The 12684-nt window shown below is 45.7% G+C and overlaps 1 protein-coding gene and 1 non-coding gene across 4 annotated transcripts in view; one reads left to right on the top strand and one right to left on the bottom strand.

Annotated features, from left to right (window-relative positions):
• Positions 1–12684, top strand: part of PRKCE (protein kinase C epsilon) — a 625949-nt gene that overhangs the window by 394737 nt on the left and 218528 nt on the right. For all 3 annotated transcript variants that reach the window (XM_049870334.1, XM_049870335.1, XM_049870336.1), the window contains exons 3-6: positions 4747–4906; positions 7229–7263; positions 8498–8583; positions 10865–10994. In XM_049870334.1, the coding sequence (XP_049726291.1) occupies positions 4747–4906; positions 7229–7263; positions 8498–8583; positions 10865–10994 (411 nt within the window). The remainder of the gene's footprint in view (positions 1–4746; positions 4907–7228; positions 7264–8497; positions 8584–10864; positions 10995–12684) is intronic.
• TRNAG-UCC (transfer RNA glycine (anticodon UCC)) lies at positions 206–276 on the bottom strand. The gene has a single exon. It is a non-coding gene; the product is annotated as a tRNA-Gly (tRNA).

The raw sequence follows: 12684 nt of genomic DNA, 5'->3' as shown, positions 1-12684 counted from the left end.
CACTAAGTTGGCCCCGACTCATGGTGATTCCAAGAGCAGGATGGGACTATTGTGGTCTGTAGGGTTTTCACTGGCTGATTTTCAGAAGTAGATCACTAGACCTTTCTTCCTAGTCTGTCTTAGTCTGAATACTCCTCTGAAACCTGTCCAGCATCGTAGCAACATGCGTGCATCACTGACAGATGGGTGGCGGCTGCGTATGAGAAGTATTAGTTGGGAATCGAACCCAGGTCTCCTGCTTGGAAGGCAAAAATTCTACCACTGAACCACCAATATCCCCTCTGAAGTGGATAGACTAATTGAATCAATTTAAAAATATGCCTGGAATATTGTTGAAGGTTCATGTCATGGATTGAATTGTGTCCCCCCAAAATATGCGTCAACTTAGTCAGGCCATGATTCCCAGTATTGTGTGGTTGTCCTCCATTTTGTGATTGTAATTTTCCTGTGTTATAAATCCTAATCTCCCCTGTGGTTAATGAGGCAAGATTAGATTATGTTAGGAAGGATTAGGATGGCAGGTAACACACTTACCCAGGGCACATCCCTGATCCAATGTAAAAGGAGTTTTCCTGGGGTGTGGTCTGCACCACCTTTTATGTCTCAAGAGATGAAAGGGAAGCGAGCAGAGAGCAGAGGAGCAGAGGACCTCATACCACCAAGAAAGCAGTGCCGGGAGCAGGGCGTGTCGCAGAGAAGCTCCTAGTCCAGGGGAGACTGATGAGAAGAAGGATTGCCCTCCAGTGCCAACAGAGAGAAAGCCTTCCCCGGGAGTTGACACCCTGAACTTGGGCTTCTATTCTACTAGACTGTGAGAAAATAAATTTCTCTTTGTTAAAACCATCCACTTATGGTATTTCTGTTATAGCAGCACTAGGTAACTAAGACAAGTTCAGTTATGGAGGATCTCGTACCTGCTTCAGAAGACATCTCTCCTGAGCTTCATGCCTTGTGAATTCTCGTCATTAGAGATGACCAGCCAAGACCTTCATCCACAGAAACCTCCACAAACTTTATCCAGCTTTGTGTTGGCCTTGCCTTGACTCAGTCTTTCCTTCCACAGTGTGGCAGAAACAGTCATAAAATAGACATCTGAATACGGGCAGCCTGGGCCCTCTGGAAAAATGTGGAAACCCTGTGGTGGTGGGCTGGTGGTGTAGTGGTCGCTGCTATGGCTGCTAACCAAAGGGTTGGCAGCTCAAATCCACCAGGTGCTCCTAGGGAACTCTATGGGGCAGTTCTGCTCTGTCCTATAGGGTCGCTACGAGTCAGAATTGACTCAACGGCAATGGGTTTGGTTTTTCTTTGAGTGGGGGTCCCTCTGGGAGGTCTGCAGCCTAGATTTTTGCCTCAAAGGCCAGGCAGAAGAGCAGTCATGGCAGGTGTGCTTGGCTAAGTGCTGTCCAGTGACATCAGTGACCATCCTTCAGAGTGTGTCAGAGGTGTGGGGGGCAGGTGGGGTGTCTGTGCTTGGCAGTGGGCCCAGCTATTCACTCAGTTCAGAACCATGGGCAGTTGGGAAGCTGATGAAGTTTGTGTTGTTGTCCTTGATCCCTCGGCAACCCTCTCCTTCTTGCTCATCACTCCCTAGTGTCCCCCTGATTCTATCAAATCATGCCAAGTGACCCCCACTCCCACAAAATGAGGTTCCCTCCATTTCCTAGTGCTTCAGGCAGATATAAGTGCTTTAAAAAGTCAATTAGATAGTATTAGAGGACATTACTTTTTCAAATATTAAAATATATAATCCATTGTCTTTGGGTAGCATAATAATTCTTACTTTTATGTTACCTTTAACCTGCAAATATATTTTACATAAAAAAGAAAAAAACCCATTGCAATCGAGTCGATTCCGACTCATAACGACCCTATAGGACAGAGTAGAACTGCTTCATAGAGTTTCCAAGGAGCACCTGGTGGATTCGAACTGCTGACCTCTTGGTTAACAGCCATAGCACTTAAACACTACGCCACCAGAGTTTCCATATTTTACATAGAGTTGTGTTATTATGCATTTTGTTTTCGTAGTATCTTATCAAATTTCTCCCTGTTTCTACATAGTCTTTCTTCACCATTTTAGAATGTGATTTATATAATGCAGTTCGTTGGACCATTCTCCTAGTGTGAGACAATTAAGTTACTTCTGTTTGTTGGCTAATGTAGACATGCAGTAGGGAACATCTATAAGCTCTAGGTATATAGCTTTCATTTTCTATGTTTTTGTTTGATTATTGACTTAGCTTTAATTCCCAAAAAATTGCCAAGTCAAAGGATGTGAATCTCTTTGTGGTGTTTGTTATGTATTATAATATTGCTTTCTGAAAATGCTATGCCAATGTATGTTGCCTCTAGCAGTGAATAAATCAGTTTCTTAGCCACCTTGCCAACAGTGGATAACACCATTTTAAAATAAATTTGTTGCTTTATTAGGTCTTAAATGGTGTGTCAGTGGGATGTCAAGATTGCTCTGCTTTGCATTTTTAAATTTCCTAGTAGGACTGAATATTTTCTATTTCTCCTATAAATCTTATGTTCATGTCATTCATACCGTTATTTACAGGGACCTTGATGGATAGATTTGGATTCGTTGATGCATTGACCTATGTGAGATCTTGCCATTTAATCTGAAACTAACCAGGAGCAAACAATCAGACATATCTAGCTTGTAGAGCATTCTGTACCACAGCTTCCTGGACTCTTTATAACTGTACCCTGAAAAAGAAAAAAGACAAAGAAGTCATTCTGGATAAAGAAGGCTAAGGAGACGTGGTAACCAAAGGCACTGTGTGAGCTCTGATTAGCTCTTGGATTAAATAAGAATCTATAAAGGACAGTTTGGGTTCAATCAGGGAAATTTGAATACAAAGTATGTATTAGATAATATCATGTCCACGTTAAATTCCCTGACTCTGATATTGTGGTTGTGACATAAAACCTAGTGAAAAGGCAGTGCCGATGTGCTCCGTGACCCGAGTAGTAGTAACATTTTAGGAAGTTCAGTTCAGACAAACTTGGCTTATAGGATTTACTTTTGGTGCTCCCCTCCACCCTGCCTCCACAAGCTTTGGATAGCATCTCTCAGGTCCCCCACCACACCCCACAAGTGGTCTTTGAAAATAGATGGAGTTGAATTAGTTGGTTGCCCTATGGCCCTGTTAAATCAATGTGAATACAGTTTAGAGCGTTTGATTTGGTGTTGGTGGTAGTTTCTGTACAACGTTTAGAAACTAGGTCCTCAGTGGCCCCTCTAGCCCCAATACAGCAGTGTTCCTTCAGAAAATTAGGATGGGACTCATCACCATTATAACTGAAAATACAGTTTTCTAGCATCAAAACAACCAGTACATTTGAAGGATTTGTTCGTCAAGCTGCATCTTAGGTGCATCGGGGGGCTGGCTTACTGTTTCAGCGTGTTCCATGGTGAAGCCTTCTATGGAGGAAGTGAAGGAGACCTTTTATAAAGAGAATTCTCGTCCCCTGGTGTAAGTGCTCTGCTCTGAGGTTCTGAGGTTGGATTTTTCTAGATCAGGTTTGTAGCAAGTAGGGCTACTGAATAGATTTTTTTTAATTGCAACATTTCTTTTTTTCCTGTTGGTAAAAGCGGTAGAACATTCTAAATGTAGTGAAAAATATGAAGCGGAAATAAAATCACCTGGCATTGCACAATGGAGTGGTGATCACCATGCTTCCGTGGCGTGTGTGTATATCGTGTACGTGTCTCTATATAAAAACAGAGCTGCCATCTTCCATGAGAATTTGCTCACCTGGGTCTAGACCCCTGGATTGCGGCAGGGGTTGACGGGCTTACTGTGCCCAGAAGATAGTCAGTGCCAGAGGCCTCTGGAAATACTAAGCACCAGTTACAAAGGATCAGGGCCCAGCAAGCAGACCCCTCTGTAGATCCTAAAGGTCCATGTTGATGGTGCAGCCTGGGGGCACTGGGGGCAACTTCCTAATAAAGACCCCCATTGCTTGAGGGTGTCTGAAACTTGTCCACCAAGGGTAACCTTGCTGGTATTTGAGATACCAATGGCAAGGCTTCTAGTATTGCAGCAACATGCAAGCCACCACAGTACGACAAACTGACAGATGTGTAGTGGGGGTAGCACCGTAAGCCCTGTTTTACTGAGGAAGATGCCCTCAGTTCAGGGAGGGTAAAGATCATCTGTCCAAGGTCACTTTGCTGAGCTTTGAACCCAGAGCCTTTGAGCCCTCCACCCTTGAAACATGCGGGAGGTACAGACAGAAGAGGAGTGGCCAAACTTATAGCAGAGTTTGGGTATGGACGGACTCCAAGGACACAGCTCATGTGGGGCACGTGCAAAGTGCTGGGTCTTCCCACACAGTGTGGTGCCCTCTCTCTGGAGCTGAGCAGTGAGGCTCCTCCACACACTCCCGACCCCCTGCCAGTAAAGGCTACCCCCACCCGTCCCCACCTCCAATCTCTGGAGGATGGAGTAGTCCTGCCATAGAAGGTCAGTTTTAAGGGGCGGTAACCAAGACTTAAGAGTCCGTGGGTGGTGCAAAAGAGCATTTAGCTGTTAAACGAAAGTCCACCCAGATGCACCTCCGAAAAACGGCCTGGCAGTCTACTTCTGAGGAATCAGCCATTGAAAACCCTAGGGAGCCCAGTTCTACCGACACACAAGGGGCCGCCATGAGTCAAAATCCACTCAACGTCAACTGGTTTGGTTTTGGGTCTAACCAAGCCTCAGTTCTCTCTTCTCTGCTCTTGTTCTTCCCCAGCCCCTAAGGACAATGAAGAACGTGTATTCAGGGAACGCTTGCGGCCGAGGAAGCGGCAGGGAGCCGTCAGGCGCAGGGTCCACCAGGTCAACGGCCACAAGTTCATGGCCACCTACCTTCGGCAGCCCACCTACTGCTCCCACTGCAGAGATTTCATCTGGTAAGTGCCTCTCTTGGGGAACCTCTAGTCACCCTCCTCTGTGAGGAGAAGCAGGGGCGCGAGAGGGGCGGGAGATTATAGACTTCATTTGGAAAGTGCTGTTGTACTTTACTTATTTTATCTCAGAAGGCTTTTCTGAAAGGCTAAGTATGTGTTAGGAGCCTAGGAGAATACAAGGGAAGAAGAAACCATGGTTCCTGGTGACTTCATATTTAGGATTATATTGTATATTTTTGTATTGTGTTGTATTTATTGAAGGTCTTAAGATTTTATGACCAATAACATTACAGTGAAACTCAGAAACTGTGTAAGGCGGGAACCTGTCAGAGAAGGAACACTCAAATATTTTCTACTAAAACGGGTGCTAGAAAAGTGGTAAGACTGCACCCTGTCAAAGGCAGAAAACTCGCGAGACCCGGAAAAACAAGGCAGTCCGGTCAAGTTCCGGCTCTCCCAGGTTTCATTGTATTGTGATTGTGTTTTTAAAAAAGAATCCTTATCTTTTAGAAAGACATGCTGAATTATGTACAAATGAAATGTTATGATGTCTGGGATTTGTTAAAAACAAACAAAAAAAACATAATCTAGTTGGAGAGGGGAAGAGGGCAGGACAGAGATGAAGACTGGCGGTATATTGATAATTGTTGAAGCTTGGTAATGGGTACTCGAGGATCCGTTATGTTAATCTCACTACTTTTGTATAAATTTGAATTTTTCTATAATAAAGTTATAAAAAGATGCTTGATTGCCTATATTTTTACTACAAAGCAGTTTTTAATAAGCGTCCTAGGAATGGTTCTGCAAAGATGGTGAGGTTTCCAAGGAGTAAGAGAGCAGTGTTGACTGGAGTGGACAGGGAAGGTTTCCTGGAGGAGGTGGCATTTCTCCTTTCATGAAGACTAGGATTTTGATAGGCAGAGACAAGTAGGTAGTAGGTCTTTGGGGAGGTGGAGAAGAGTAAGAAGCATTGGTTTTGGGGGCTAGAGGGGACTTGAATTGAATACTCACCAGGTGCTAGGTTCTCTGTTAGGCACTGGAAATAGCTAATGAAGTCTCCCCACTATTCTGTGAACTATGTGTTATTAACTCCATTCCACCATCAACAAAACCGAGGTTCAGAAATGAAAAGAGACTTGCCTGAGGCCCTCCCTAGGAAGTGCCAGAGGCCTGACTCCAGCCCTGGTTAGCCTGACTTAAAGCTTGTCCTCTTCCCGACCCCCAGCAGGCTTTCTGGCAAGCTCTGTGCACTCTTTGGCACTGGCCTTGAGGCTGACAACATTATTGGATCAGGTGGGGGAAAGTGAGTGAGGGCAAGTTACAATATGAACTCAGGCAGCAGGTGTGCAAATTGGGCTCTGAGGACCCCTTCAGTCCTGTGGTGTCCAGCAATGGCTTGTCTTACCCTCAGTCACTGAGATTGGCATGTACGCCTGGGACGAGACGGCATGGCTCAGAGCAGACTGAACCCAACTGAAGTGGAAACAATGTCCACTTCCACCAACAGACGTCTCTCATTCCCAGGGATGACTCAACCCTGTCTTCCATTTTCTATATTTGGGTCAGGAATTGAGTTGTTGGAGAGTGGGGTTTGGGAAGGGATACTGAAAGCTTAGTCTATGGATTCAGGTGTCTTCTGAGCCCTTGGTGAACCCCCCTAAGCTTTAGCTTCCTAAGGCATACCTGAGTGACTATGGTTTCTCCAGCCGGGCCAGAATTGCAGGGCGCTCCCTGATCAGCTATTTTCAGTGCTCTGAGTACACAGAGCGAAGGCCAAATGTGTTGATTGTTCTGTGTACATGCTGACCCTCAACCCTGCTCCAGGGGTACCCTTACTGCAGCCAAAGAAGAAATCTTTCACACTGGCCTCAACCCAAACTGTAGCATGAACCCCAATCCTGGCCACAGGCTGCCTCAGGAACGCCCAGGGCTTGTGCTGCCAGCTGCAACCCTCCTCCACCATTAGAGAACCACAGAGCGTGCCTCGTGCTGGGTGGTGAGGAAGGACCATTTTACCCGTGAGAAAGGGTATGCTCTACTGATTGAGGCCTGGCGAGAGCCACCACGATAGTTTGTGGCTTTCCAGAACAATACTGCCCCCCCTCAAAAGGCTGTTTGGATAGGCAACCAAGCACTCACGCTGACCACAGCTTGCCCCACTCTGAGCAACCTTCTGTGGTCTTCAGAGAGAGGCAGTCTCAGGTACCCTGCAGGTGGGAGGGAATTTGGTACACTGTGGCTGGTGGTCAGAGCTGGGGGACTTGGTGGTCTGTTTTTTACCTGGTAAAATTTCATTTTCATAAAGAATTGTATTCTTCTTTTCAGGGGTGTCATAGGGAAGCAGGGATACCAATGTCAAGGTAAGAGGTATTGTATGAACTAAATGGTTGGGGTCCTAAGTGCTAGGACTGATCACATATGGAGGTTCTGTAGGGTTTGCCTGCAATTCTCCCTCCCAAGAAGCAGGGCCTTGCTTTTTTTTTTTTTTTTTTGCCCCTCCCTGGCTATTACTCCCACAGACATATGTGTCCACTTTGTGCATGCTACCTGTGTCTAGGTGGCCCTCTGGCCTCCGGAAGCCCCCAGCCCACCCAGCCATTTTTGTGCCAGTTGTAGCAAGCATAGCAATTTGACTTTTCCTGGTGAAACACAATGCCTCAATCAGAGGCTGTTTGCAAGCCCACTGTGTTCCCAGCTGGGTTCTGTGTATTCTGTCTGCCCACTTATTCTCTGGCTCCTTCACCTGGTTGGTTTCCTCAGTATCACTGGACAGTCCTTACTGATTCTCTTTTTTGGTCCCTATTGTGGAATCATTAGCTCTTAAAAATTTAAAGCCACTTGGAAGGACTGAAGGTTCTTTTTTTTTTTTTTTCAGTTAGTTGGCTACAAATGCAAGGTTAAGTTGTACCAAACCAGAGGGTGGAGATACAATGTGGTCATGTCGAGGCTTCCCTGTGGTCGGAGCTGGAAGGCTGCCCCAACTCCCAGCCCAGCTCTGTTTAACTCAGGGGAAGTTGGGAATTCTGTGGGGGGTTGCTGTGTCTCCACGCAGACAGCAAGGTACTTACCTCTTCAGCCACCTCCCACCCATCCTGCCCCAGGACACGAAAGACAAAGCTCCAGACCACTTCTCAGGGGATATTAAATTAAATGAAATTTTAAAATTTGGCATGTAAGGGCACAGGCGGAGTGAAGTAGAGGGTCAGCAAAGGAGAGGAAGACCCGCAATGAGGTGGATTGACACGGTGGCTACAACAGTGGGCTCAAGCATAGAACGATTGTAAGGATGGCACAGGACTGGGCGGTGTTTTGTTTTGTTGTCTGTAGGGTCGCTATGAGTTGGAACCGACTCAGTGGCACCTAGCAACAACAACAAGGGCAGGAGCAGAAGAGAAGGCATTAGAACTTCTGTGCCATAAAGCATCCCTTCACCTGCTGCTGTCCTCCTGGTCCCAGCAGCCACCTGGCGTGGTGCTGAGTCGAACACCAGGGAAAGCTGGGAGGGCAATTGACCCTGGGACATCAGAAGCAAGAAAACTGGTCGGTACCCCCGGCCACCTGTCACTCAGCCTTCCCGTTTTTTGCCTTTTGCAGTTTGCACATGCGTGGTCCACAAGCGGTGTCATGAGCTTATAATCACGAAGTGTGCTGGATTAAAGAAACAGGAAACACCCGATGAGGTAACTCTTGGTAACACTGTGTCTGGATGCTCTTCTCTGCCATTCCCTCCCTCCACTGCCACCCCCGTGGTCCCCAAGAAAAACCTTATTCCCTGAGATCCCTTCTCCTTTATTACGTTGATCAAAAAAAATGAAAGAAATCTTCTGGTATGTGGCATCGTCTCCAGAATGAGCACGGCTCCAACTCAGTTTCATGTTTGTGGATATTATGCCCAGAGCAGTGTGGTCCCAGAGCTAAAGCCCACAGAAAAGTGTGTGTTCTTTTGTTGCGTTATCTCATTGGAACACTGGATGGGGCTAATGGATGAGTGAATGGCTCCATGAGGCTCATAAACAGTGACAGAGACACAACACAAAATCAAGAGCCTTATCTTTATGAGGTGATGGGGGAGTGGAATGGAGTTAACAAATCCAAGAAATATCTAGGAGGTGGAAATCACCGCAATAACAATAGTCATAATAGCGAACATTTACAATGTCGTGCATTTCAGTGCTTTAATATACTTCAGCCCGTAACAACCTTAATGAAGCAGATGTTACTAACATCTTCACTTTACAACAGAGAGAATAACAGCACAGAGAGGTCAAGTTAACTTGCCCCAAATCACAAGACTGGTATGTGATCGAGCCATATTCAGTCCGAGGGAGTCTGTTCCGGAGCTGTGCCCTTGACCGCTATACTGTGTTGCCTCTTCATCTTAGAAATCAGTGGCCAGCTTGACCATTAGGGAAGTTGCTAGGGCTAAGAAAGCAAGAAAACTCAACAGTGAAGCTAGGATGTTCCTCCTTGAGACATTGGGAGAATGTGAGACTGCTTATAGATTAAGAAGCCTTTTGGAGGAAGATGGCAAGTACACATGTAAGTACAGGTACATCTGCGTTCAGAACAGTTGATTTCCAAGGTGTGTTTTTAATTCTAGGTGAAATAATAGCATATAATAATAAGCCATTAGAATCACGGGGTCAGAGTTGTATTACCCCAAAGAGAGAGTGGGTTTATAATTTGGCTTCCCAAAGCCGGGACTTATAGGACCTTTTACATGCTTCTAAAATAATTCGACCAAATGGCATCGTAGCATCCACAGGATTCCCCATTTTTTGTCTCCTTTTGCTCTCTTACCCTTCCTGGAAAGCAGCAAAGAACAGGGGTTCTACTGGCATGGTTGAAATTGCAGGCCACTACCTGGACCTTCTGACTCCTGGTTTTGCATTAAAACCCAAATCCATTGTTACCGTTATTACTTTTGTGAATAGATGAAAGAAAGAGATGGCTTGCTTGCTGTCTGACTTCCCTTCTTTCCTCCTTCATCCACTGAACATTTATTGAGCACCTCCTGTGTGTTAGGCCTTTACTGTACCTTTACCATGGAAACCAAGAGGAATAACACACCTGTCCTCAAGGACGTCACCAACTGCGAGTTGATGCGAACCCCTGCAGGTTTCCAGGCAGCACACATTGTTCCGCTCTCTTCCACTGTTCTCTCACTGACTCCCACAATTCTGTGAGGTTAGGTGGGATGGGGTATGGTCATCTGCTAGGTGAGAAATCTGAGGTCTGATGGAGTCAGGGCACTTACCTGAGACCTCACAGATGGTTCGTGGCAGATCCAGGCCCACAGATCAGATCCCTGGACTCCAGTTCCCAGTTCCTTCTCCTTCCATCACGCCCCCTTCTCTTCACTTCTTTTGAACAAGCAGTAAGTGGCCACTGAGTGGTTGAAAAACCTGGCTCTGAATTCAAATCAAATCCTGGCTCTACTGATCATTAGCTAATGGGCAAGTTTCTTAATCTCACTGTGCCTTAATTTGCCCATCTGTAGGAATAACAGTAGTGCCCACTCCATAACTGAATGGTGACGTTCAATTGAGATAATGATGCCTGGTGTGTGATCAGCACCGATACACCCTTTAGTCACCACTTTGTATTAGTAATCTTTATCATAAGTATTTGCCCTAATTGAAGACCTGTATCTCGTGAATGGCTCAATCAAGAGGTGCAACTTGAGTGCTGTATGCGACATGCAATGCAAGGTTAGTGGCTGAAGTCCTGGAGGGGGATGTATGGAGGAGCAGGCCTGGCCTCAATAAGTCAGAGTGGCAGAGAATGAGTTCAGGGCATCCACTCTTCATCTTATTCTCAGGGCCGCTATCAGCCAAGCCCGGGCCTGCACCTACAATAATGTTGGCTTCTTGGGGAAGAAGTTCTGTCGGCCTTCCTACTATATGCACTGTAGGGTGCTATGGAGCTCTGGGTTGACTCCGTGCTTTGTTGTCCCCACAGGTGGGCTCCCAGCGGTTCAGCGTCAACATGCCCCACAAGTTTGGTATCCACAACTACAAGGTCCCCACCTTCTGTGACCACTGTGGGTCCCTGCTCTGGGGCCTCTTGCGGCAGGGCTTGCAATGTAAAGGTAAGGTGTTTCTGCCTGACCCTCAGGCCCCAGCCTGCGTAATGCTTTTTACTCTTCATTTTACATGTACAATTTTTTTTTATTGCCCTTTAAGTGAAAGTTTACAGCTCAAGTTAGTTTCTCATACAGAAATTCATACACACATTGTTATGTGACCTGAGTTGCTCTCCCTGCAACGTGACAGCACACTCCTCCTTTCCACCCCAGATTTCCCGTGTCCATTCAACGACCTCCTGTCCCTTTCTGCCTTCTTAGCTTGCCTCTGGACAGGAGCTGCCCCATTAGTCTCATATATCTACTTGAACTAAGAAGCACACTCTTCACAAGTATCATTTTATGGCTTATAGTCCGGTATAATCTTTGTCTGAAAAGTTGGCTTCAGGAATGGTTTTAGTTCTGGGTTAACAGAGAGTCCGGGGGCCATGTCTTCTGCGGTTCCTCCAGTCTCAGTCAGACCATTAAGTCTGGTCTTTTTACTAGAATTAGAGCTCTGCACCCCACATTTCTTCTGTTCTGTCAGGGACTCTCTGTTGTGTTCCTTGTCAAGGTGGTCATTGGTGGTAGCTGGGCACCATCTAGTTCTTCTGGTCTCAGGCTGATGGTTTACTCCTCATTTTAAAACATCATTGTTCTCGGAGCCCAGAGGGTAAGTTAAAGATTTGGTCAATGGATTGAGCACACGCTCTGGTTAATCCCGCCTTAGCATCCCTGCATACGGGTTAAGCAGTCCCTGTGCAGGGACCTACCTGTCCCAGACTTTGTGGACGAAAACACTGAGCATGAGGAAGGTTTAACTCCACCCATTAAGATAGGTAACTAGCGGGAGACAATGAGTATACTAAGTATAGAAATAATTTAAGGAGTGCAAAGGAAGAAATATTTTTGGAGTTAGGCCCTAAAATAAGTAAAGGGTATAAAAAAAAAAATTTTTTTTTTTTTTAATGAACTGAGGTTTTTCTATCATGTTCTAGGACTCAGAGCTTACTCTTAAGAAGGAGCCAGAACTCTATCCCATAAGCTATCTTACTGATCCTTCACAAGCACAGGTGATCTTATCCTTCTGTCCCAGGTGAGGGACCTGAGACTCAGAGACTAAATAACTTATTCATGTCACACAGCTTGTTAACAGAGGAAGTAGGATTTGAATCTTGTCTTTTCTTTTTCTTTTTTTTTTTAAATTGTGGTAAAATACGTATAACGTAAAAACTGGTATCTTAACCATTTTAAGTGTACATTTCAGTGACATTAATTACATTCACAATGTTGTACGATCATCATCACTACCATTTCCAAAACTTTTTCGTCACCCCAAACCGAAACTCCATACCCATCAAAAGCTTTGACTCTTGAGTCTAGGCTTCCTTCCTGTGTTCCCTGCTGTCTCACTTGTGACTTTGTCTGCTCAGATGGGTGTGCTATGACACAGGTAAAGGCACATAATGTGAGAAGGTGGGAACCTGCTCACAGAAGGATAGTGTTGCCATTCTCTGTGATAGGAAATACAGGACAGAAAGAACATGCTTGGGGGCAAAGGTAGTGAGTTGAGTTTGGGACAGGAAATGCTCTCACAAGTACTCAAGTGAAGGGCAGAAAGAATGAGGATACTAGGCGAAGGGTATATGTTCCCAGAAGCCCAAGGAGTCATGAGGGAGTCAGCCACATGGGTCCTGAATGGGAAAAGCTATTCAGA

Source organism: Elephas maximus, chromosome 26 (genome assembly GCF_024166365.1).
Source record: "Elephas maximus indicus isolate mEleMax1 chromosome 26, mEleMax1 primary haplotype, whole genome shotgun sequence".
NCBI classification, from domain to species: domain Eukaryota; kingdom Metazoa; phylum Chordata; class Mammalia; order Proboscidea; family Elephantidae; genus Elephas; species Elephas maximus.
Note: the sequence above shows the minus strand (reverse complement) of the source record. Positions and strands in the feature narration are given on the sequence as shown.